Source organism: Eleginops maclovinus, chromosome 6 (assembly GCF_036324505.1).
Source record: "Eleginops maclovinus isolate JMC-PN-2008 ecotype Puerto Natales chromosome 6, JC_Emac_rtc_rv5, whole genome shotgun sequence".
Classification (NCBI taxonomy): Eukaryota; Metazoa; Chordata; class Actinopteri; order Perciformes; family Eleginopidae; genus Eleginops; species Eleginops maclovinus.
The window spans coordinates 23701207-23728706 of record NC_086354.1 but is presented as its reverse complement, the minus strand read 5'-3'; the positions used below and the strand labels follow the sequence as shown (position 1 = coordinate 23728706).

Below are 27500 nucleotides of genomic sequence, written 5' to 3'. Positions count from 1 at the left end.
TCTCGAGAAACACCGGAGAGGAAAAAAAAAAGAAATATGTCGGTGCATTTCTTCCTCTTTTTTTTGGATGAGATGGCAGGAAAAAAGGAGCAGAGGAGGAACTTTCTTTTTTTTGTATTCAAAGGAGAGGGAAAGGGGGTGATGGGAGGTGATGAAACTCCCTCTCTTCTTCCTCTCTCCCGCTCACTCTCCTCCTCTTCCTCCTCCTCCTCCTCCTCCTCCTCCTCCTCCGCCGCCGGTGTGTGCTGCTGTCTTTGAGTCGGGGGTGTCATTGCAGCCGGACTGGAATGGGAAATAGACGCGGGAGGAGGTTGCTTCGCCTCACCATGGATCGTTGGTAGGATTGAATTGTTGTTCTGCATGATAAAGTGGTCTGGTTTTCATATTCAACTTCTAATGATGACTTTTCCTGCAATTTAACCTTAAAATCTGTGCAAAAAATGCCAAAAATCCGACTCCTTTCCCGCTGTTCCTCCCCTCTTCATTCATTCCTGTTGGATTGGGATGCGCACATTTTACGCACGGTCCCTTTTCCTTCCAGATAATGCATGATTTCATTTCATATTTATTAAGGGCATTTTGTCTCTGAATATATTTGAGAAATGCACGAGCAAATGTAAAAAAAAATGTGGAGGTGCAAAGGGAGTATCCGTGGAGTTCAGACAGTGATTGACGGCGCGCCCTGATCCACGGCTCCATGCAGCTCAGCCTTACATGCTAATAACATTCACTTTAATGGGATGTACCGCTGGCTTCATTTCTCCGGCTGCAGCTCTGCACTGCTGGACTGCAAACTTTTAATCATGTTGTGCCATTTTTATTAGTGTTGCAAGTTCCAGGATTGCCCTAATTTGTATGCAACGTGTGATTTCCACTGAGAGACTCACAACCATTTTGTCTGGCAGAGGTATGAAGCCGAGGAAATTAATGTTCAGTTTGTTCGATTTTGCTGAGGAATATTTTATTGTTTTATCTGGTTTTTTTTGGACAAATTGTGTGTCAGTTGTGCATTTGTGTGGGTGCAATGTGCATGCAGTCTGTGAGTGTGTGTGGGTGGCTGTAAAATCACAAGTGTGCACCTGCAGATGTGTGAAACATCAAATCATTCTCCATTTTAGAAATCTTGTCTGCGTTTCACACACTTGCTCGCAGGTGCGTGTGTGTGTGTGTGTGTGTGTGTGTGTGTGTCTCAGTGTGTGCTGAGGGGTTTTGTTTAAAAACCCCAGCTAAACTTTTTCGAAGCCCCCGGGGGATGAATTAGAGGTGAGGGACAGATCTTTGTTTCCTGCAGCAGTCGTGGTGAAGGAAAACAATAGGCGGCCGCCGCTCTCCCTCTGACCTTTTTTCACCCGTTCTGAATAAGCCAGAGCCGTGCAAATCCATCTGCCTTTTGTCTATGGGAGCCTGGCTAATCCACCCCCCCCCCCCCCCCACTCCTTCACACACACACTCTGTCACACACACACACACACACATGCATAAACCAGGAGACCTCACCCCTCCAAATCTCAAATCCACACACTCAGGTTTATTTCCACCACAGGATTACTTTCTCCAACTCTTCTTTCTTAATTGATTTTGGAGATGTTTTCTTCAGTAGTGAAAGCTGCAAAGCGGATTATTTTAAGTAGATGAATTCAAATGCTACGTACACATCACACTAAGCGTGGAGGAAGAGGCTATGTTAAAGCACAACTGAATCAGAAACACCCGAGGAGAAGTGGGAAAAAACATAAAAACGTCCGTAATGATGCGTTCATTCTCCCTCTCTTTTCTGTCCTGATTCCCTCCTGTTTGAATACGCCCGTCTGTCTGTCTGTCTGTCTGTCTGTCTGTCTGTCTGTCTGTCTGTCTGTCTGTCTGTCTGTCTGTCTGTCTGTCTGTCTGTCTGTCTGTGGGGAGTGTGTCTGATATTTGATGAAAAGGGCTGAACCCAGCAGCCAGCCCAGCATCCTGACGGGCGCGGGTAATGCTTCTCGGTGCAGGAGGAGCTGCCCACTGCATGTCAGATCACGTTTGCCTGTGCGAGAATGGGAAAAAAATGTGCAAGTACAATCGCTGGAGCTCGGGCAGATGGACAGGAGAGGGGTTTTTTTTGGAGGCAAGAAAGGAACTCCCCTTCTTCCCCTGAGGAGCCGAGACTCTCCTTTCATTTTCGGCCGCTCTCTTGATGGAAACGTCTAATTTTCCTCCAGAAACAAACTGGGTTGTCTCCGGGTTCGCTCATGCATCATGTGATTAAAACAGAAAGATGCCGTTTGATTCTGGATGTGTCTTTTCAGATTCCAAATCCTCCTATAATCACAGCAAAGACACACGCCTTAAATCTCTTTCCATTTTTTTCCTTGGCGGTCGCAGCCCCTTCACATGTAATCTGATGGAAAGCGTGAAGCCACGGGAGTCAGGGGAGGCCTCGGAGCTGCAGATAACCTCCTGCTATCAGAGCGCCGGGGACAGGAGTATAAACACAGCCACTACTTATTCATCATTCCTGCTCAATATTTCCTCGACTCCCGCTGTGATTCTGAAAAGGTTACAGAGTCTCTGCGCTGTAATGACTGCTGCATGCGTGAATACCCCCCCCCCCACACACCACCACCACCACCACCACCTCCTCTTCCTGTGCAAACATTTGATTTTCAATCATTGCACATTTCTGCTACATCTCTGCAGCCCCCCCCCCACAGTCTTACTGTTACTAACAACTGCAACCAAACTTGATTAAGCAGGTGGGGTCAGGCTACATTTGTCTGAATCAATAGACAGCCATGATAAAGAGAGCAGGGAAAGGGAGGGGGGGTGAATAAGTATATGTTTGAGGAGGAGGAGGAGGAGGAGGAGGAGGAGGAGGAGGAGGAAGGGCTTGCGGGGGGGGGGGGGGTCGGCATCTGTCCCGTGAAAGATGACTGAGCTGTTACAGTTAGAGCCGTGAATTATGGGCCATTACTATAGCGAGCAACATGCAATCCCTCTCCATGAAAGCTAATTTGACAAAACAACGCGTCGAGTCGGGGAGCGAGATGACAAATGAAGTTATTTGACGCAAAAAGAAAAAAGAAAAGTACATTTTGCCAAAGATGATTGCAGTGGAAGCATGTGGAATCAGCAGTAATGCATTATTAACGACCCGGTCCAGCCCGCAAACATGCACCGTTGTTTATGATGCCTTCCTTTACTTCAGGAATGCATTAATAAAAAGACGTGCGATTAATTGTATCGGCTTTTTACTTTAAATCTAATGCATTATTGATTTCTGCTGCCATTCAAATGCACCACAAGCAGAGTCATTGCATCATGGTTATTACTGATGTATGACAGACTTACAGGAGTACACAAACATGTAGGTATTTGTACTTTACTTCACGATGTTCTTATTGTCCCTTTTACTCCACTACATTTATTTTTCAGCTTCAGTTACTTTAGATGTAGAATATTGAAGTTAGATTTAGAATTAAAATGTTCATTAAATGATCCATTGATATATATTATTAGATAGATAGATAGATAATACCTACCCAGTATTAAATATAAAGTGGATCATTGAATAGTTACACACGTTAATGCATCAATAATTATAATACAATCATTTGAAATATATGGTGCTTAAAAGGATCACCATGCATAATAAGTACCTCATTTCTTGTAATTAAGGTATATTTTTAATATTAATTTTAGGGGCACTACCTTTGAGTATTTTTACACTTTATTTTTCATGCTTTGACTTAATTTGTGTACCTCTTCCACCTTCTGAAACAACTTAAAAATGGACTTAATTAAATGTGTTGAGTCCACAGATTTCACATAACGGTATTAGGTTAGTGGATGTGATGAATATTTTTAAGTTGATCCTAATATTTAAACGTAATATTATTGCTTTCAACCAACCTAATACAGCTAGGTGAAATTTGCTGACATAAAACATTTAATTAAAGACAACATTTCAGTGTTTTGTTTTAATTAGCAGCAGTACTACACTCTACAAATACTCAGATACCAGTACGAGTAAATGTAGTACAGTCTTAACATCAAAATATACTGTATGCATATATTTTAAAGCTAGTTTTTGTATTTAAACGTAATATCTTTGCTTTAAACGAACCTAATACTTGATGTGAAATGTGTCGACATACTACCTTTAATTAAAGTCAACGTTTCAGTTTTTCCTGCTGGATTTCTTACGTTTTTTTGCTCCTTGCTTTATTATTATATGTTCTCCGTCGCGCTGAGAGAATAGTGCAGAGACGCCCACGGTTTCCTTTCAGCGCCGGCACATTACTATGCAGCCGGCTTTTACAGTACGGCTTAGAGCTCCCCCGAGCAAATTGGACACCCCACAAAGCATCGAACAACTGTTGTCCCCCATTGTGTCTTCTCTTTCTGCAGGCACTCTTTATCAGGTGCTGAATGCAGAGGCGGCAATGAATGAAATCATAGGGGGGTGGAGGAAAAGGGGGGGGTATCATCGAGTGGTGTTGGGGGGTCACTCCCTGAAAAACCCTCACAAGAATTCCTGAACAATCCGTGTGCAGAGCGGATCTTTTCCCACCTCCCAGGGTTCCTCTGACAGGAGGGATTCGGGGAAGGCGTCCCCCTTTTTTCTTCTTCTTCTTCTCCCCACTGCTTTTCAAAGCTTCCTTTCCATTAAGTCTCCACGCCGCACCTCGCCTAATCTCTGTGACCTCCACCACCGATGGACAGGGATTTTTTTTACTTGTACCCCCCTTTTATACCCTCGATAAAAGCCTGCTGCCTTTCTGTGAAGCAACGGCTCAGCTCTATCGTTTTAAACCTCAGTTTATCAGCAATACATCTTAATTGGCAGAGGTGGAAGTACATTTACGCAAGTGCTATTTTGAAATAGTGTATTTAAGTTGAAGATTTCCGTTTTATGCTACTCTACATTTCTACTCCACTACTTAGGAGTACATTTTATGTACTTTCTACTCCACTACATTTATGTAAAGAGGCGTTATTATACTTTTTTTCCCAGTTCTCCCTGTCCTGTAGTGTGTTCTACAGGTTGTAGTGCATGTAAATGGTCTGCAGAGCCAAAATCCCACACACAGAACCTAGTGACATCCCTATGTAACACTCACACTTCTATTGGCTAGTCCTCCAACACATTGTAAGTGATAGGCGTTTGGGGCGGGACATCTATAAGCGGTTGAAAAATCACAACAGAGCCAGCTAACCAATCAGAGCAGACTGGGCTCTGGTTTCAGACAGAGGGTGAAAAGAGGAGCTGCAGCACAGGCAGTATGAGAAACATAAAGAGCTTTTTGAACATTAAAGCATGGAGACATGTCATAAAGAGGCATTAAACACAAACATGGAAATGAGCAGAATAGATCCCCTTTAATAAGCAGCATTAAGTCACTAAGAGTAGCACTGAGCGATTACACTTTTGTCCCGGTATAGAGGACATTTTTCTTTTGCTGTGCTGCAAAGATGCTCGTTCCCCCCTAAAAAAATGTTTTTTTGCCATTGATTTCCTTTTGATAATTCAGTGTCAGGACGGGGTTGTGTGCCTTGTCATCTGCAGTGCAATTTGTAGCTCTTCTTCCCTCTGCTCTTTGTTGTCAGGATCATTACGCAGTGTGTAATAATGGGGAATTATGGCGTCTATTGTTAACCCTTCGTTGTCAGGTAGAACCCATTATCTCCAGAGAGAACGAAGAGCTGCTCGAGCTGCCGTTCAATAGAAACTACTTCCACTTTTTGGGCTGATTTCATTTTTAACACACACTCAAGAAGCACTTTTTTTCCTACAGTGTGTGTGTCCATTGTGTTATCTGAAGCAGCGGACCGTGTGAAAAGAAATCTTTCATCTCCAGTTGTTTGCCGACGGATCTGGTTCTCACGCAGTAGATTAAAGTGCCGCCGAGGTCGGACTTGGCGAGGCACTCGCTCAAGACAGTCTGTCGCCTCCACTCGCGACCGTAGCAAAAACTCCCTCCAAAACTACGGTGTGTGTGTGTGTGTGTGTGGAGCCGGTTGCTTTGCTGAGCAGGAGTTTATGCATTCACTGCACTCCTGCGCACAGATGGTGGAACAAACGCTTGTGATTACACTTTTCATCGAGCGTAGTGATATGCATATTTATGTCTCTCCAAAAAAGGAAAGAAAGGAACCATGTGATTCATACTTTCATCTACTCGTGTGAAAACCAAACGCTTTTTGGGAGGGAAATCATAGGAAGCAAAGACAATCAGAGCTTTCATCGTCCGGGGTTCGGATAGAGTACAGCGAAATCAAGTATGGTGGTGTCTGCTTTAATCTGGGGGTTGTAGATGTGTTATAAAGCACTGGAGGTCTGCAAAGAGGCTGCATTCAAACATGAATGACCCTAAAATAAATGCAGAGGCAATCCCAGATCAGATGTACGTCAAAGGGTCCTGTACCTGTTGTCATCGTATCGTTCCCTTAAGGTAGAAGGTTTTGCACCCCTGCTCCTTATTCCACCTGCTACCATCATCAGACATTTGATCTGGTGTGGTAAAAATGTGAGAAATTATTGAAATATGTTACATATCTCCACTAGTTTCCAAAGAATATGTCATCATAGTGTTTCAAGATCATCATGATTTGTGGAAAAGTATTGCAAAAAACGAGTTAAACTGCAATCAAGTGAAATCAATAAAAATATTTGAGTGAAATGATAAACGTGCTGGTATTTATATGTATTTATAGACAGTTTATCTTGCCTGTGAAAGTCCCGAGCTCTACCTTTTTCGATCTGCAAGAAAAAACCCCACATCATTAACCCTCTGTTTCGGTTCCTTTGTGGCCCACAGGGAAGCGAGATCAACCAGATCCCCACCAAGTACAGCCAGGCGGAGTCCACCAAGTTCCTGGTGCTCACCGTGGTTTCCATCCTGTGCATCGTGGGGGTGCTGCTCGCCTCCACCGTCATCTACTGCCTCCGCCACCGCTCGCACCACAAGCTGAAGGAGAAGCTCACCAACCTGGGAACGGACACCGGCAGCGATGCTACCGCCACCTATCAGGTAGGAGGTGCTACTGCGCCCTCTGTGAAAAGACTAGTGTAAGGATGATGTTTTTGAAGGTCGACAGGAAAATCTCCACATATTAACACCAATTCATGAATTTTGAAGCAGACATACGATCTCCAGAACTAAAAAGCTAACGTTAGGCTATAAAGGAACTACAGCACGGTCACATGACTTCAGGTCACAACCGCTAAGCTAAAGGCGGCTAATGTTGGGCTATAAAGGAACTACAGCACGGTCACATGACTTCAGGTCACCACCGCTAAGCTAAAAGAGGCTAATGTTGGGCTATAAAGGAACTACAGCACGGTCACATGACTTCAGGTCACCACCGCTAAGCTAAAAGAGGCTAATGTTGGGCTATAAAGGAACTACAGTACGGTCACGTGACTTCAGGTCACCACCGCTAAGCTAAAAGAGGCTAACGTTGGGCTATAAAGGAACTACAGCACGGTCACATGACTTCACGTCACCACCGCTAAGCTAAAGGAGACTAACGTTGGGCTATAAAGGAACTACAGCACGGTCACATGACTTCAGGTCACCACTGCTAAGCTAAACGCGGCTAATGTTTGCCGTGATGACGTTTACTGGTCACTTACTGACGTGTTTAGGTCGTAGGAAACAAACGCTAAAATCTCTTCAGCTGGTGGTAACCATACTCAGACCTTATTTCGAGCGTCTAACCAAAAAATAGTACCTTCAGAAAACCATTGACTTCCCGATGAAATGCTGACTCATTTCCGTGTTGAAGGACTTATTCCTGCACCTCTCTAATCCATTTTTGTTACTGCCATAAATGATGCAGGATGTGTATTCTTTAGATGGTTGGTTAAAATGCAGTCATACAAACATTGCACTCACTGGTCGTGAAGAGTGGTTTTCTTTCTCCTGGATGTAAAGATGTCTTTATCACTTGGCAAAAAGACAAAAACAAGAGGAAAGTTGGACAAATATAACAGAACAGCAGAAATCCTGTCATTTTATACGTTGAAACGAGACTAGGCTGATTGCTGTGCTATAATTTGTGGTTTGACACACTATTAGAAATCCAACAGGTTTTCCACCTCGAGTCATTTCCATTTACCACCCCCCCTGGCCAGTCCTCTCTGCTTGCTGTAATTATCCTTTGGCCGGAATAGCCGGGTGTGAAATTTAATTTACACAATCCAATATTAAGTGGCTTTTTGAGCAAAGAAGGAGATTGAGATTTTTCCGTCTCTCTCCGCCTGACCTTTTCCCGCAGCATGTTTTTAAATGAGAGTGGTCCTGTGAGCATTGATTTTATAATGAGCCCGGCCCATCCCCTAAGTGCTTACATTCCATGCTCTCCTCCTCCGGGGGGGATTTTTAAACTCCTGAAATAGACTGTGCTGCAGCGTCAGAGGTTTACCTCAACACCAGAGACTTAAAGGAAAGAATCATCATCATTTTCATCGTCGGTTTTTTGCTATTAAGGAAGAAAAACTGATACATAAATGAGTAATTTTTTAGACTTTTTGGAGGATGGATTGGAAAGAGAAAGAAAGCTTGAACATTAAAACTGATTCCTTACAACAGTGGAGGTTTAATTAACCAGATGTGCAACTTTAGTCCTTGTTTGCCTGTTTATTAAAGTATAAATGATAACCCAAATATTGGTTACACCCTTCAAGCCAACTGTATTCCAACTCATGTCCACCCAATGGTCCAAACACTTAATTTACTCCCAATTAAACGAACAATTTCAGTTAAAAAAGGCAGAAAATGTGCATTTATTCTCCTGGATTTAAAAACATATCTGGACTGACTGTTAAATGTCACAATTTATTCTGTTATGAAACCATTTAATGGTTTTAATAGCAGCACATAATGACAGCAGATGCTATTAATATAAATAATACTCTCAGAATTCAATGAAAGTTGTCCCTAATTATGTTATTTTTCTGGCAATTACATGAAATCACTTTAAGATTTTACGGGGAGAATCTGCATTGTGGTTTGAGGGTTTTTAACATAATGTAATGTCACTAAATGAAAGACTGTTTCTGAAAGTCTGTCAGTCAACCCGTCCGATGACAGGCCGATCCACCTCCCTCTATCTCCTCAAAATATTTGCTTTTCCTCAGAGGGAGAAACTTATCTTCACGGTTGCTTGCCTCCGATGTTCCCTCTAAGCCTCTAATTGGAAAATGCAAATTAAAACACACACGTTAAGTCTGTGTTTACGCATTATTCCTCTCACAAAAAAACGCTCGTGTTGCTTATGTTTGGGGGGGTGCGCTCAGCCCCGCAGACTCCCTCTCCTCCGTCAGCTTTATCGAGTCCCGGCAGTGAAAGACTTCAGTGTTCAGCTCCATCTTAGCCGTGTAAGCCTCGTCTCTTTGTCAGCACTGCTGTGTAGAGGGCTTCCCTGTGTGTGTGTGTGTGTGTGTGTGTGTGTGTGTGTGTGTGTGTGTGTGTGTGTGTGTGTGTGTGTGTGTGTGTGTGTGTGTGTGTGTGTGTGTGTGTGTGTGTGTGTGTGTGTGTGTGTGTGTGTGTGTGTGTGTGTGTGTGTGTGTGTGTGTGTGTGTGTGTGTGTGTGTGTGTGTGTGTCTCCAGGGCTACATGCAATTAAAGCAGACAGGAAGCGGCAGGCTGCCTGGCGGCCTTACTGCTGCGTCTCCTTCATACTGGCTGTCAAACACACACACACACACACACACACCGGCATACACACATAAACATGCATGAGCACACACATACATGCATGCACACACACCCAAGGTTCAGGTTGCACAGGCTTTATTATTATATGCATAAAAACTACAGTTTCTGCAAGGAAAATATTAAGTGTTAGGCTCCTCAGACATTCAGTTAACCTAAGAAATGATCAGAAATAAAAATATGCAATTAGAAATAAAACAGTGCGATTGACACTATAGTGTAAGTTTAATTCAGCTATAGGTAAACTATATGCATGTAGGGTAAAATAACATATCGGAATGTTTAATTAAACACTGAACAGTGGAATAAAATAAAATAATGCATCTTTTATTTATATTCTAAATTCAAATGTAGACTTTCAATTGCTGCCTTGAAAACATGAGTTAACATATCTGGAATTTGTAGAAATATCATTAAAGGTATCTGTACGCACACACACACACACACACACACACACACACACACACACACACACACACACACACACACACACACACACACACACACACTCCCTTAACCCACTCAAATCCCCTCCACCTTCAGCTCTCCGCTCCTGTGCTCCCCTGGCTGTCAATCAAATGATCCCCGTGAAACATCGACATGGGATTGGCCGACACTGACAAAGGAGACGTTGATTGACAGGCATCGACAGAGGAGTGTGTGTGTGTGTGTGTGTGTGAGACGGGGGAGGATGCCCGTCAGTCAGTCCCTGGATTACTCTGCGGAGAACATGGGAGTTTAAAACGTCGCCTTTAATTCATCTCTCCATCTTTCTTTTTTTCAGTAGAGGAAACTATCCACTACTCGTTTGCAGATGAACTTTTCTGCATGTTTTTTCCACACACTCACAGGATAATTATCTTGATTTATGATCCTGTTCGGAGATATCATCACCCACACCATGACGTTTCTTTAAATGCGTTGCAAACTGGTGGAGATATCTCAACATATTTGCATATTTCCCCCGGATTTGAACACACAACAGCAGATTAAATGACTTGTTAAGATGTCATTTTCTTCCTCACACTGAGCCTGTTTTCCATTTAATATGGAGGCTCTCCACAGGCAGGATAACATCGTCTTTCCTCTGCCAGAGAACGAGTGAAAACACATTTCCAGTACATCTCAGTTCAGATTAAACGAGCAAACAATACCTCCACGCGTCCTTCACCTCCTCTCTCTGTGGCAAATCTGGTTTTTATTTCCCGTGTGTTGTTTCCTCTCCTCTTCTGGACAGATACTGATAACAATTTGCCTCAGTGCCTTTTATATAAAGGATAGAATTATATTTGATTGGTTGCTTCGATTACAAGTATAATAAATGACATTACAATTATTTAATAAATATTTTGGGGGGAATTTAATCAACTTTTACCCCTTATTTTAACATGTTTCTAACAGAAAACGACACTACTGCACCTCCTTGATTTACATTAACATGCACAAACACACACATTTATGCATACACACACTCACCATTGCCACCTTCTCTGAGGCTTCACTGCACACACACTCACACATGGTTTCAACATGTTTAATATGTTGAATCACACGTGCAAAATCAACGTTTTTGCACGTGTGAAACTCATGTATTTTCCTGTAAATCTGAAATCTGATTCTGGAAGTGCAAAAACATTCAGCTTAAAAAACACCAAATATAAAAAGGTTGAAAGCAGCTTTTCGTCGGGTGTTTTCTGGTGTCCCCCTCCCCCCTCCCCCCATCCACTCCCCCATATTGTACCATTTGTTTTTTCTAATGAAGGCCCCTGCATTTGTTTTGGTCAGAGAGGGCCATGTAAACAGAGGCCCCCGTGACACACCCCGACCCCCAAACACACTCTTCCTGCCCATTAGTGGGGTTTTAATAAAGAGGGGGTGACACACGCCTCCCGTCAGCGACACGCCCGCCGTCGCCCCGGGGTGACGGTGATTCGAGACGCTCATGTGGCGCCAAGAGGATTCCCTGGCATGGCGCCCATGAGAGGGGGCAGTCGGGGGGTTTTTGTTTTAACCTTTATTCATGCAGGGGGGGCTGGTGATGCACACGTGCCCTGTTAGAGCTGATCACACACACACTTATTTAAACATGTTTAAAACCATGTTGTTTTACACATACAAGGAGTTTAATAAAGTGCATCAGAGACATTGATATGCAAATACAGAAATAAAATACAACTGTTTTAAAAGCTGTGTTCACTAGAGTTTAAATATGGGGAATAAATACAAAGAATACACAATAAATGATAACATATGTGCAGTTTTTCAGAATTTGAATTGAAAAGCTGTTAATTCACAGCTTTTATTTTTGTTTGTTCATGCTTTATGGCTTAAAAGAGACAGCTTTGTTGAAGCTCTTAATGCCAACAAACATCATCATCTTCACAACATAAAGACACATGTAATGAGCATGGTTTCCTAAAACCTATATTGAGTTTTCTTGTGTTTCAAGTAATGACTTTACATCGACGACAATCCTCCGTCTCACACTTTGTTCAAAAAGGTGGTGGTGACCCTTCTTCAGATAAAAACCAACTCTAATGCATTGAGCGCCCCCCTCAAACAATACCTACATATGTGCCAACATATTCTTTCAATTATTAATAATATTAAATGTGTCGAAGGTCCAAATTACACCGCTCGGGTTACCAGAAATACACCCAAACAGTTTCAACAGTCCTCCAGATTGGACATGTTCTCAAAGTGTGCAATTCTTTGTCCAATGATCCAAATGCAAAGTGTTGTGGACCAAATTGGGCATCTCTAAAAGTAGTGGGGACATGTTTGCAGCGTCCCCAGTATAAATGATACCTATGGATGGATAGTTTTACTTCTCTGCCACGGATAACAACATCTCTGTAGCATTTCCATCGTTCCCTTGCTAGTCTCAAAAACAGTCACGTAACGTCTGCCATGAATCATTTTTAAAAGCTGCCGTTCATCTGAGATTGATCTCCTACCTTCCAGACAGACATTTGTTTTCATAAATTTCAATTGCTTTTTTTATCAGATCATTTTTTTAAAAGGACTCGGAGCTCTCTGGAATATTGGTGATCCATCATGTTCACATTTATCCGCAAAGATAATGCAGTTGAGGGAACGGACATCACCTCCAACATGTGAGATTTGAAACCTGATTTAAAAGCGGAGTTTTGAAAACCGTCTGTGCATCTCCTGCAGCAATAAAGTATCATCAGTTATCAACATAGACATTTCCCCGCTGCGGTGTTATTCTTTTTACCGAAAGAGGATGCTCATCTTCAGGTGTACTGTACATCAGTATTTAATGCCTCTTCTGTCTCCGTGCTTTAATGTTCAGAAAGCTCTTTATGTCTCTCAGACTGCCTGTGCTGCAGCTCTCTTTTCACCCTCTGTCTGAAACCAGAGCCAGTCTGCTCTCTCTGATTGGTCAGCTGGCCGGCTCTGTTGTGATTGGTCAACCAGCTTAGAGATGTCCCGCCACTTTAGCCTATCGCGTACAATGTGTTGCCAACGCTAGCCAATGGGAGCGTGAGTGTTACACAGTGATGTCACTATGTCCCAGAACTAAACAATGGACTTTAAATCAGTTAAAAATCAGTACCCTGTAAATAAAGACACTTGTCTGCGTGGAGGACGGGTGGGGAGGGTTCTTCAGAGACGCTGTAAACCTGTCCTGGTTTATATTATTCTTCACATTTCGGCCCTCTTGTCCTCTAATTGTCTCTCAGGAGGGGGGGGGGGGGGGGCTCCCACAATGCAGTGCTGCTTAGGGACTGACAAACAGATCTGTATTCAATAGCGTTCATGTTTAGTTTAAATGGTAAATGGACATCGCCCTTTATCAGGTCTTCTGGGCCCCTCAAATTGCATTACATACTACCAGTCATGTTAACTTATCCTAGGACTGCACGGGCTGGGATCGAACCGACAACCTTCTGGTTAAAAAGACGACCATCCTCCCTTGCAGCCACAGTCGCCCTTGGATTAAACATCTGAAATTGACTACTAAATGTTATCAACATCTGTCAGAGTAGAGGCAAAAAAACTGGAATATCAACCTGAAAATGTGCTAAATATAAGACCCCTTTAAAACAGAAGGGTGGAAAATAGTAAGGAATACCAACTTTTTGCAGCTTTAACCCCAAACGTGGGAAGAATGTCAGGTGTCACCATAGAGTCCACACTGGAATTCAAATTTGGACATATATGAACAATAAAACACAATAAAAAAAGTAACATGGACATCATACACGCTCTGTATGCTACTCATTGCACTTCAGGTGAGGGCTGACGTAGATTAAACTGAACCCAGATCAGCGCGGTGATTAATAGAGTTAATCTAGTCCTGATGGAAAGCCTCATTATACATTTATCCAGTTATTATGCATGTAACTATTACAGAAATTAATCATTTGGTGCAGAGTATTGATTAAAAAGGTTTTATTACCAGATACGATGATTAATTAGGAGCTCTGAAGATGTGTAACCGTAGAAACAAAACTACTGCTGGTTAATTAATTCAGCCTTCATCTTACAGACGAGCGTTTAGATGAATCAAAGGGATGTTGTCAAATGTCAAGGGCCACAGTGAATTAGATTCAAATACATTTAGGCGTTATTGGATTTAAAACCGACATCTGTGAAAAAAAAGTAACAGATTTAAATGTTAATTATTGGCTGGTTTAGTTTAATGAGTTCAGACGCTATAAAAGGTTCTGCTGAGGATGATAATTATTAATAATAATAATGATAATAATAACAATAATAATAATAAATAATAATAATAATAATAATAATAATAATAATAATGATAATAATAATAAATAATAATGATAATAATAATAATAATAATAATAATAATAATAATAAATAATAATATTAATAATAATAATATAAATAAATAATAATAATAATAATAATAATAATAATAATGATAATAATAATAATAATAATAATAAATAATAATAATATTAATAATAATAATAATAATAATAATAATAATAATAATAATAATAATAATAATAATAAATAATAATAATAATAATAATAATAATAATAATAGAAATAATAAGAAATAAATACAAAACTAAATAAATTAAAATATATATTAAAATTAAAGATGAAAAGAAATCCGGAAAATGTTAAGATTAAAAAAAGGTTAATTATAAAAACAAAGACATTAGGATTTATAAATTAAATAAAAAAGAAAATGTATATATAAAATATATAAAAATGTAAAGGCCATTTAAAGGCTGATATTTCTAATTAAAAGCTAAGGTGACATAGCACCGTTAACATTTCCCCGTCTTGTTAAGTTATTAATGTTGAAATAGGTTCAAATAGCTTGTTAAGTTTTTCTCTTGGTATATGACTTATTTATCATAAATCTTGTTGAATAATTCTCACACTTACGTCTTTAAAAGGACTGAAGCGTCTGTGAGTAACGATGTCTTTAAACGCAGCGCTGCAAGATACCTCTGGTTCCTGTAGTGTCTGTGAGTGTTAGCCTGTACCCCCCGTTACCGAAGCACGTTAATAATCTGTACGAGTCGGAGCTCATAGATCAGTGTCAGCGCGTCAACCTGCAGGAGCATCAGGGATCAGATACACACTGATGAAGAGGCTCACATTACCTCCACCGTCCATCACACACACGCACACACACACACACACACACACACACACACACACACACACACACACACACACACACACACACACACACACACACACACACATCCCGTCAGTTAATGAGCAGCAGCGCCTCGTTAAGAAACAGGGACTCAGATCAGTGTAGAGGTGTCTGCTAAACCTCTTGAGTTAAAGTCGCAGAAGGCTGGTATTTCATCCCAAAGAAAAACAGTCCACAGAATATCCTGAAATCTGCCACACTGCAGCACTGACTCCTCTCTCTCCTCCCCCCCCTCCTGCAGGAGCTGTGTCGGCAGCGCATGGCGGTGAAGCCTCCGACGGAGCGCTCAGAGCCCATCTCCTCCAGGATCAACAGCGTGTCGTCTCAGTTCAGCGATGGAGGACCGGCCGTCAGCCCGTCGGCCCGGAGCAGCATCTCCTCTGGAGCGAGGAGCCCGCTCACTCCAACATGGACATCTCCACCGGACACATGATCCTGGTGAGTGTCTCCAACAGTCTCAGATAAATATCCTCTTTAAAATCTTTAATGCTTGCAAGTATTGCTTCAAGTGAGCCGCCTACAGAGTAACACCCAGAGGACCCTGTACTCACTATTAAACACTCAAACACAAAGGGATTTCCAGGAGAGAGTGACTTTAAAACCCCAGGTCAGTTTGTTTCTCATCCCACAGAAACCCTTATCATGAGGTTTTATAAGACACTTTATCCAAAACGTAAAGAAATCTACAATTACAATAATTTAGGATGTCTTAAAAGTCACATTTTAAACACCTTTAATACCACAATGTCCATTGCACATTCCTAAAGTCATTAATAGAGTTATTAGTAAGTAGTAAATAACCCTTAATTAAAACCAACAGGATGTTGTGATGGTGACTTTATACCTGATATACCTCAAAGGCATGAAAGATGGTAGTGTTTCTATCCCGTGATGACTCGCCGTTTAAAATGTATTTTTGAATCACTGGGACTAATGTGAACATCTAATCCACCCACTTTCCCTAATTTCCATCACTAGAGTTGTTAATAAGGGCTGACAAAATGTCTAAGATGACTCTGCACTAGCCAATTAAAACTGAATGTAAAACACTTTTTGGCATGATGGGATCTGAAAGAATGATCTGTAGGAGGAAAAACACTCATTTTACTTTCAATTATTTGCTCTTGGTTGGTTAGCTGGCCAGCTCCGTTGTGATTGGTCAACCGCTTAGAGCTGTCCCGCCCCTTAGCCTATCACATGCAATGCGTTGGAGCGCTAGCCAATGGAAGTGTGAGTGCTATGTATTGATGACACTGTGTTCTTGAAGTAAACAAAGGAGTCCAATGGAGGTGTTCACAGGGATTTCAGCCTTTGCAGACCATTTACATGCACTAAAACCGATATAGCACCCTACAGGAGAGGGAATCCCCCATAAAGCATAATAGGGTGTCTTTAAAAGATTTAATGGCCGTAAAGTCTGACAAAAAATGAATGGACTAGTAGAGAAAGGAAGTGTATTTTGTAAGGAAGGACTTCTTTAGTGAATGCTCTGAGCAAACAGTTTTTCAGCTATAAAAATATGTCTCATTTTCCTCTCATTCCTCCTCAAACCGTGCCAGAGAGAGCTGTGTAGGCGGGATGCAGAACAGAGCCGCTGCAGTTGTTGTTGCGCTAGAGGCAGAAAAGAATTCAACATCCGTGAAAAATTGGGACAAAAACGGCCACAAAAAAAAGTGCACGGACGAGACGGATGAGGCGACTCTTAAATCGACATACTTAAGATAACTGCTCCCAGGAACCATTACCGCAGCTTCTGTGTTAATTTAAAATTACATTAGCAGGATGGAAACGTCCCTCTCTGCTAAACGGTTATAGCAAAACAAAATACCCCCCTCTAAATCTCAAGGAGAAGAAATTGGCTTACGTGGAAAATGAGGTCAGAGGGAATAATTAAGTGGAAGAATTCAGTCTGATTATCAGGTTCAGTTCATCCCCCAATAACACAAATTTGACTTAGCACTGATAATTCAAAATGAGCGGAGAACAGAGGACTGAATTATTCTTGCATTTGTGATCCTGCTGCGGTGCTTTTCTTTTGCTTTCTGGTTGGTTGGTTGTCTTTCCCACGATGTGCCACAGGTTTAATACGATTCATTTTTACTTTTGATCAAAAAACCCTCATTTTTCCTAATTGTCTTACTCTTAAATCCATGCATCTCCCTTAAAACCAGTGGAAATACAGTGTTTTATTCTCCATGTCAATTACTTATCTGCATTTAGCTTCTATTTATGTTTTGAAGATGAAATATTAGGCCGATTTTTCAGGTTCATAGCTGTATTTCGTTTAGAGATGTCCCGCCCCTTAGCCTATCTCTTCTTATTAAAGAACATCTATTCCCCCAATTTTCTTACTCTTTAATGCATGCGTCTCTTTTAACACCAGTGCAACTACACTGTTTTATTCTTTCACGTCTTTAAATATTCTGCATTTCTGCATTAACCCTGTAGAGCCCAAATATAGACCTTTCAGTTGTTGTTGTTGTAGGAAGGCCTCTGACGCAGAGAAGAAAGGGTTTTCAAATGTTTTACGTTTTTGTAAATGAAATAAAATAAGTCCAAATCAAATTTGATGAATGTATTCCACAATAACTACATATGTACATGTTCTAGACATTATGATTATCCCCCCAAAAAATATTTGAGGCATTTTACTTACTTGAATCTGACAGAGAGATGTTGCTTGGGTTTGTGATTTGGAAGTTGTGTGAGTTTCTGTCCAGAGGGCGGGACCAATAAACACATTTACCACCCAAAAGCTGTGAGGCTGAACAAAAGGACCTTCTGGCTGTAGATGTAGTCTTTAAAAGATAATTACTGAATTCTTTAGGATAGCTTAAAGGGATTTTGTAAAATTACAACCGGGGGCCTTACAGGGTTAAGCCCTCTTCTCCATCCCTCACACATGCACACATTTTATCTTCCTCTCAAATCTGAAATATTATGTGGAACCAATTCAGGTCCAGTTCGACAAGTAATTGACTAAATGCGGATATTTGAATGGAGGGATCAATGGGATTTTAGCGTTTGCAGACCATTTACATGCACTAAAACCTATACAACCCTCTACAGGAGAAGCATAGGGCCTCTTTAAATAAGCATTATTTCAGCTGAAGTGAAAAAGAAAAGTCGTTTCCGCACAGTTTTATTCCTGCCCTTAGATTCCTACTATTTGTTGTCCCCTTAGGTAACCAAAACATACCACCACCTCCTTCTCGTACACCTAAACACCCAGATCCTTTTTTATAAAATCTGTGTTTTCTTTCTGACTCGTTGCATTCCTGCACATCTCCTCTCCCTTTTTGTTTCTCCACATCTCATTACTCCCACAGTTTTTATAGACAGCCTTCCCCTCTCCTCTCTCCTCCCCTCTCTCCTGCAGATTAAATCTCTATTGAACCTCAGTTTCATTTCTCTTGGCATGATTGCAATATATAGCTATTCACTTCAACCACCCACCACCACCTCCTCCCTACCTCCCTCCCTCACAGTGCATTATGAAGCTGCCGGCGAGATGTGACAGAGCGGCCCTTTTTGATGTGTTCAATAGGCACAGAGATACTAATTACCCCTGAGATTTGCAGCGGTGTTGTGTTCGGGAGAAACGACTCCCTTTTGCAGCCGCTGCAGAGAGGCTGTTTTACCCCATCCTGACAACGTGTTCCTCTGGCACCAACAGCGGGGGGGAGGGGGATGCATGATGCGCCACGGTCACGCACGGATGAAAATAGATTTGAGTTTTGTAGACAGCGGGATTCTGAACTTCTTCAAGTGCGTTAGCTTCGTCTCTGCAGAGGCGGCGTCGCTTAGAGAGAGAGAGGGAGATAAGAGGAGAGGGATGAAGTGTGTTTCGTTAAGTATTCATTTGGTGTGTGTGGGCCACAGTCTGGTCACACTGATTACTGATTGTATTATAATGTAGACACTTGTAAGTAAATGGAGTGAGGGAAGGACACGGACGCTCTTATGAGTAATGTGAGATTATTATCCCGCTTACATCCTGCTACCTTGAACTGAAAAATAAAACACGGTAGCTCTTTGTGATTTAAGTATTTTTACACCTTAGTGTTTCTACGTAATTTGATTCCCGCTGAAAGAACTAAAACGTTGACTTTAATTGAATATATTATATAAAGTATTAAGTTACTTTAAGGCAATAATATACGTGATAGTTTTGCTTTAAACTAACCTAACATGTCACTTTATTCAGTGTGTGATGGAATTTTTATTACGAGCATTGACTGGAAACAAAAACGCTTGAGAGATTGGATCAGATTTTTTTTATAATACTACAGTTTATTAAAAGTCTTGAACAATAATAGTGATGCACTCACAGTGTAAGCCACAGTATACCACTTCATTTCCTAAACAGATTTAGATAAAACAGATTTATTTTGAAGGCTAAAAAGATGGGAAATGGGTCTTATCGACATAAACTGTGGTCCTCGTGCAGGAAAGTCCGACGTAAATGTGACAAAAACTGCAACGATCTTATTCTGCTTCCCATAATGACTAAGTCTATCAGAAGGTCCATTAAATATAAGGATAATAAACATAGTCGACCCCCCACACAACGACTAGACTGTTTAATACCATTAAAACCTTCTCAATGCACATTAGGTGTCTCCCTGCTGATGAGAAGTTGTCGGCACATTTAACTGCCTGTTTTTATTCCATCGAGGGAGTAAACAGGACCGAGCGGAGAGGAGTGTGGAGCTCATCAACACATAAAGTGATAATGTGTGATCTGTAGTTAATGTGAGGGAGCTGTGAACTCCCCTTCTCTCCTTGTAATGTGAGCAGTTACTGCTGTGAAGGAAGAGGGATAGGATTATGTAATGCATACAGCTGTTAGAGGGTTTCAGCACCTCGGACAGCTCCACACACACAGAAGCAAACAGCAGCTGGCTATAAAGGAACTACAGCACGGTCACATGACTCCAGGTCACCACCGCTAAGCTAAAGGAGGCTAATGTTGGGCTATAAAGGAACTAAAGCACGATCACATGACTCCAGGTCACCACCGCTAAGCTAAAAGCAGCTAATGTTGGGCTATAAAGGAACTACAGCACGGTCACATGACTTCACGTCACCACCGCTAAGCTAAAGGCGGCTAATGTTGGGCTATAAAGGAACTACAGCACGGTCACATGACTCCAGGTCACCACCGCTAAGCTAAAGGTGGCTAATGTTGGGCTATAAAGGAACTACAGCACGGTCACATGACTTCACCTCACCACCGCTAAGCTAAAGGAGGCTAATGTTGGGCCATAAAGGAACTACAGCACGGTCACATGACTTCAGGTCACCACCGCTAAGCTAAAGGTGGCTAATGTTGGGCTATAAAGGAACTACAGCACGGTCACATGACTTCACCTCACCACCGCTAAGCTAAAGGAGGCTAATGTTGGGCCATAAAGGAACTACAGCACGGTCACATGACTTCAGGTCACCACCGCTAAGCTAAAGACGGCTAATGTTGGGCGTGATGACGTTTAGTCGTCTCATTTAGACACTTGTTAGCAACCGCTGTTTTTGAATTCACCAGTGGTGTATTTACTGAGGTGGTTTTAACTTAACCTGTGTAAACCACAGACCTTATTTCAGGTTAGCAACCAAAAGCTAATTCAGAAAACCATTGAATTTGAGCAGGTTGTCCAAGAAGTAACCCTTTCCTTCTTCTCTTTCTTTTTCATCACTGCACACATCTTGTTTTTTTTTTGCTTGTCTAGCTTTGACTTTTACTAAAATACTCACACAAGAGAGCTCACTTCTAGATTCACATCATGACATCAACTAGAGACTGAGTTTAACGGCAACAAAAAACCGAGACCCAGTCGACATTTTCTGTAGGAATCTCAGATATTGTTGCAGAGCTCCGTCACAGCGAGAGAGCAAATCCATCACAGAGCGAGTGGAGCTTGGTGCCGGCGTGGCAAAGCAAATATTTCATCTGATGCCCCGCCATGCACCCGTTCGAGGCAACTGTTGAACGATTAATAAAAATCACGGGTGTCGAAGAGAAGGAGCAACGTGACGGCTGATGAGCTGCAGCAAAAAAATAATAATTGCCTCTCCCTGTCATCCTCCACCCACTGCTTTTAATTTGAGGAGAAACAGCTTTCACCATCTTATCCGAGTTAATGTATTGCTCCGTCCCATGTGACCAAACCCCACCCCCACCCCTCTCTACATCCTCTCTGCTTTTGTCTTAAGAGGATTAGTCGACTCTATATATAAAGCACATTATCTTGTCTTTTGTTGCCGGCAGAGTAAGTGTTATAGATTATCCTGCAGAGAGAGAGAGAGAAAGAGAGACTCCAGTGAGATTAGCCAAGTTGGGAATTTGTAGTTTGGTGGTTTTGGTTTGGAGGAACAAGGACAGGCTGCTCTAAATGTGGTCCGACGAGGAGGAGGAGGAGGAGGAGGAGGAGGAGGAGGAAGAGGAAGAGGAGGAGGAAGCATTCAGCTGTGGAGAAGTTAAACTGGTGTGTCAGGATGATGTCAGCTTTTAAATAAAAGCTCGACAGGGTTTGATGGATGGATGCGGAGTGATGGATGGTGATTGATCACACGTCTGATGTAGCATTCCTAAGTCGGTCTGAAACACAAGGGATGTTATAGCCATATTTCAGACGTAACCAGTGTTGGGGTACTTACTCAAAGGAAGTAATGCATGTCACACTACTAGTTACTTTAGAAAAACTTAAGTCCTTACCTTACTTTGTTACTCACTGCTGAAAGTAATTAGTTACATCGCTTTTGGATTAAAAGGTTTGGAGTAGCCTCAGGAGACCATTTACATGCACACAATATTCTATATAACACACCACAGGAAGACTCTTAAGAAGATCAACACTAACAGCAACAACAAGGGTGAGAAAACCCAGTCAAATAGCTTCAATAACACTCGTACAGTTAGACCAGCAGGTGCATTGTGGGAAATGTAGTTTAGAATCCACACAGTGAGGTCTGAACACCAAAAAAGGACCAAAAATAGCTGATAGATTTATGCATTTATTTTTACTCTCCTTTAGTTGCTTTCCCTTAAATTGCTTTCCCTTGAGTTACATTCCCTTAAGTTGTTTTCCCTTAAATTGCTTTCCCTTGAGTTACATTCCCTTAACTTGTTTTCCCTTAAATTGCTTTCCCTTTAGCTGCTTTTGAACCAATATGGCCGCTGCATTACACCCCCTTCTTCAGGCTGCAGTTTACTCAGGTGTTCAGAGAAGGTGCGTCAGACCCACAATAGTTGAAGGGTCTTATAGCGTGTGTTTTTTTTCCTTTATTGAGCACCTTTAGCAGCTGTAAACCCCCCCCCCCCCCCCCCTCAGCAGTAAGGGGATTATTCAGTGTTTGGACGACACATGGTGATCTCAGCACCTCCTGATTGGATTGCAGTAATCCCTTTACACAGTCACAAAACCCTATTACTGTGGCATTAGAGAGGGGGGGACGGCAGGGGGTAGTGGGTGTGGGTGGGTGTGTGTGTGTGTGTGTGTGTGTGTGTGTGTGTGTGTGTGTCTGTACGTTGAATGCATGTAGGTTCTTTTTAGTGTGCGTGTCCTTTCCATGGTATTTGATTGTGTGTGTGTGTGTGTGTGTGTTTTAAAGTCTAAATGCGTGAGTGTGTGTGGGTGGACTCGCTGTTTTTGTGTATGTAACCTTATAAAAACCTTTGTGTGATTGCACTTTAAACGTGTGTGTGTGTGTGTGTGTGTGTGTGTGTGTGTGTGTGTGTGTGTGTGTGTGTGTGTGTGTGTGTGTGTGTGTGTGTGTGTGTGTGTGTGTGTGTGTGTGTGTGTGTGTGTGTGTGTGTGTGTGTGTGTGTGTGTGTGTGTGTGTGTGTGTGTGTGTTATGAAAGATTTAGACCTCCTGCTGTTGATAGGCGTCTGTGTGCAGGTGGAGGGTCGCAGCTTCCTGTTACATCATCGCTGCTTTTAGCTGCTGCTGGGAGGCCAATATAATAGATAGCTGATAACACAACAAGGGAAGGATGGAGTTACACTGTGTGTGTGTGTGTGTGTGTGTGTGTGTGTGTGTGGTAAGTCTTACACAATGCTCTTGTGAAGATATAAAGCCTGCTGCTCGACACTGAGCCTGTTAAGCTGCGTAATAGACGAACAAACAACAGAACAAACATGACCTGATGTATGTAAAGACCACGTTATAAAACCTCTCATCTAAATTCATTCGAGCAACTTCCCCCTGTTATCTTCCTCCGGCCGGAAGTCTGGCCTTCCATTTTTAACAAACTCCTCTCATTTAAACAGAAAGCCATTAGGGCTCTTTCTTTCGGGAAGCTAATTCTGATTAAGATCAGCCCCATTAGTATCTGCCACCATAAATCATCTCCGGAGCCATTTAAAGAACCACAGAGGCTCGTTTCTGCCCTCATCCATTACTACGAGATCCATATTTGGTGCCGGCTTTTACAAAACAACGATGACCACCATCGGATGCTTGGCAGAGTTATTAGATTAAAAACGATTTGAGTTGGAGGTAATATCACCTCCCCGCCCATCAATTAAGGATGGTCTAGGAGAGGAGGGAGAAGTACTCAGATCTTGTACTTGAGTGAAAGTAGAAGTACTCAGATCTTGTACTTGAGTAAAGTAGAAGTACTCAGATCTTGTACTTGAGTAAAGTAGAAGTACTCAGATCTTGTACTTGAGTAAAGTAGAAGTACTCAGATCTTGTTCTTGAGTAAAGTAGAAGTACTCAGGTCTTGTACTTGAGTAAAAGTAGAAGTACTCAGATCTTGTACTTGAGTAAAAGTAGAAGTACTCAGATCTTGTACTTGAGTAAAGTAGAAGTACTCAGATCTTGTTCTTGAGTAAAGTAGAAGTACTCAGATCTTGTACTTGAGTAAAGTAGAAGTACTCAGATCTTGTACTTGAGTAAAAGTAGAAGTACTCAGATCTTGTACTTCAGTAAAGTAGAAGTACTCAGATCTTGTACTTCAGTAAAGTAGAAGTACTCAGATCTTGTACTTGAGTAAAGTAGAAGTACTCAGATCTTGTACTTGAGTACAAGTAGAAGTACTCAGGTCTTGTACTTCAGTAAAGTAGAAGTACTCAGATCTTGTACTTGAGTAAAGTAGAAGTACTCAGATCTTGTACTTGAGTAAAAGTAGAAGTACTCAGATCTTGTACTTGAGTAAAGTAGAAGTACTCAGGTCTTGTACTTGAGTAAAGTAGAAGTACTCAGGTCTTGTACTTGAGTAAAAGTAGAAGTACTCAGATCTTGTACTTGAGTAAAGTAGAAGTACTCAGATCTTGTACTTGAGTAAAAGTAGAAGTACTCAGATCTTGTACTTCGGTAAAGGTAGAAGTACTCAGTTATTGTACTTGAGTAAAAGTAGAAGTACTCAGATCTTGTACTTCAGTAAAGGTAGAAGTACTCAGTTATTGTACTTGAGTAAAGTAGAAGTACTCAGATCTTGAGTAAAAGTAGAAGTACTCAGATCTTGTTCTTGAGTAAAGGTAGAAGTACTCAGATCTTGTTCTTGAGTAAAGTAGAAGTACTCAGATCTTGAGTAAAAGTAGAAGTACTCAGATCTTGTACTTGAGTAAAGTAGAAGTACTCAGGTCTTGTACTTGAGTAAAGTAGAAGTACTCAGATCTTGTACTTGAGTAAAGTAGAAGTACTCAGATCTTGTTCTTGAGTAAAGTAGAAGTACTCAGATCTTGTACTTGAGTAAAGTAGAAGTACCAGAGTGTAGGAATACTCTGTCACAGTAAAAGTATTCTAAATGTTCCTCCAGTGAAAGTAGAAAGTACTCTCCTCTAAATGTACTTAAAGTAGCGACAGTAAAAGTAGTCATTGTCTGATTGGTCCATTTCAGAATAATATCTCTGATATGTTTTATAATGATTGATCATTGAAGTGTTCTCAGAGCTGGTAAAGGTGCAGCTAGTTTGAATGGCTTTGTATACTGCAGGGTAGCTGCTGGATTTACTGCAGGTGAACTAAAGTCTGATTTAAGGGCTGATTATACTTACCATCATTAATCCAAATCTGCCTAGCAACTAAAGGATTAAATACATGTCGTGGAGTAAAAGTAGACCATGCACCTCTGAACCTATTGAAATACAGAAATGAGGCTCAAAGCTTTTTCTCAGACAGTCATTTGTTTGTTAAACTCCTTATTTAAAGATTTGCTAACCAAGCTTAACAAAACAAGCTTCATCAGGTTGTTTTCGTGCAGGGAACACTTTCCTCAAAACAAAATCAGTACAAATTAATTGGATACATTTTTGCAGAGTGGGAAACACACACAGTCCCTAATATGCTTCAACATGCTGGGTTCATTAGCAGACAGTTAATCAAAGTCTTCCTTAATGATGAGAAGCTATAATGGTAGGTACTTTCAGGTAGATAAGAACTCTGATTAAAAAGGCTTTGGTGCAAATTATGAACTAATGAGGTCATGCATACAGGACGGTATTCATGGGTTAATACGAACAAACAGGTTGGGAGTGGAAAGGCTAACCAGAAGAGATGCATGTCTTACTACTCTAATGTTTCTACGGTATGTTGCATCATTGGAGGAGCATATTGAATCTTTAGAGCCATACAAAAACGGACAGGCATCTCACATAAAATGCACGAACATGGATTAAGTTATAAGAAACCAAAACTAAATCCCCCTAAATCTTTGAGTTAAACGGACTGCCTGATATTAAACATCTTGAAGGTATTATCACAGTCTGATATGTGTCACAAAACTTCAATAATACCTGCTTTAAAATCTATCTGCAGTATCTCCAGCTGTGTTCCTCACCACCTCCTCTCCTCTTTCCTCTCTCCTTCAGTCCTACATGGAGGACCACATGAAGAACAAGGACCGCCTGGAGAAGGAATGGGAGGCTCTGTGTGCGTACCAGGCCGAACCCAACGCCTGCACCGTGGGCCTGAAGGACGGCAACGCCAAGAAGAACCGCTCCACTGCCGTCGTAGCATGTAAGTCTTTTAGCTCCATGTTTCTTAAGTTGATAAGTGGTGGGGCTTACTAACCATTAAATATGAATAAACGCAGAAAAGGAGCTGACTACTGGGTGGACTTTCATTTATACTCTTTCTTCCACCCTTTCTTTGTGATTTGTATCCTGAAAATGAAGTTCAAATGCTGCATCTAGGCAGCAGCAATCACTATCTACAACGACTGCTGCTTGCACAATGCTTAGGTGTTTGAGGGATATTTCAGTAAGACTGTTTGTTTTTGGACCTAAAGCAACATGCATTGAATGTCCTATAATGAAAATGACCTAATATGTAAATTGGAAATCAGCGCGAAAACTAGAACCATACTCAAAGACTCAAAGAAGCATGACTTACTATCTCCAACCCTAACCCTGCTCATGCCAGATAACATGTGATCTCCATTTCAATCGTTGCTTCAGTTGTGCCGATAACCAAAGTCGCTAAGAGGCTAAATTTGGCTCGAACAATAAACCGCAGTCAATGCTAAAGCTGTTGATCTGTGATGTTTAATAAAGAGTATAATAATGCAATCACTAACAAAGAACCTGACTGTCAACAGAAGAACAAACAAAGCCTAGCTCACCCTCTATGTCTGCACAGGTGTGTTAGGGAATTTCTGGCTTAAGTGTTTGAACTTTGACACGGTTCATCATTTTCTCCTTCCTCTGTCTGCGTTCCCATGGCATAGGTCTTTTGGCCTTGATGTTGCTGTAATCTCCCTTAAGGAGGGGCAGCTTGGGAGCTTTGTTGATGCCAGTTTTTGACAGAGCACAAGCTGACCTGAGATAGTTTATTGTTCAGGGACGTCTAGAAGCCCTTCTTATCTGGAACGTACTGTAGGTTCCCTGACGCACGTTCTTATCCATGGACCACAGCTCTAGTTAGATTCAGGGTCCATATTTGTTTAGTTTCACTGATGAGGAATGTTGATTATACACTTAGACCAGGTTAAAACCTTCAGAATGGGTCGGGCCACCGCTGTGCCAACTCGTTGCTGCAGCAAATGTCTTGTCAATTCTCCGGCCGTTACCTTCATAATAAACCTTCAGGGTTTGCCTTTGAGGTTCCAGCTCTCCCCGTGTCTCTCTGAGTCTCGTCTCCATTGCTTCAGAAGTACTTTTAAACAAGTTGATAATAAACAGATACGACA

General features: G+C 41.6%; 1 protein-coding gene across 1 annotated transcript in view; it reads left to right on the top strand.

The window, feature by feature from the left end:
* LOC134865739 (receptor-type tyrosine-protein phosphatase N2-like) overlaps window positions 1–27500 on the top strand; it is a 164723-nt gene that overhangs the window by 112182 nt on the left and 25041 nt on the right. The window contains 4 exon segments of the mRNA XM_063885429.1: window positions 6795–7007; window positions 15608–15743; window positions 15746–15804; window positions 26182–26329. Of these exon segments, the coding sequence (XP_063741499.1) occupies window positions 6795–7007; window positions 15608–15743; window positions 15746–15804; window positions 26182–26329 (556 nt within the window).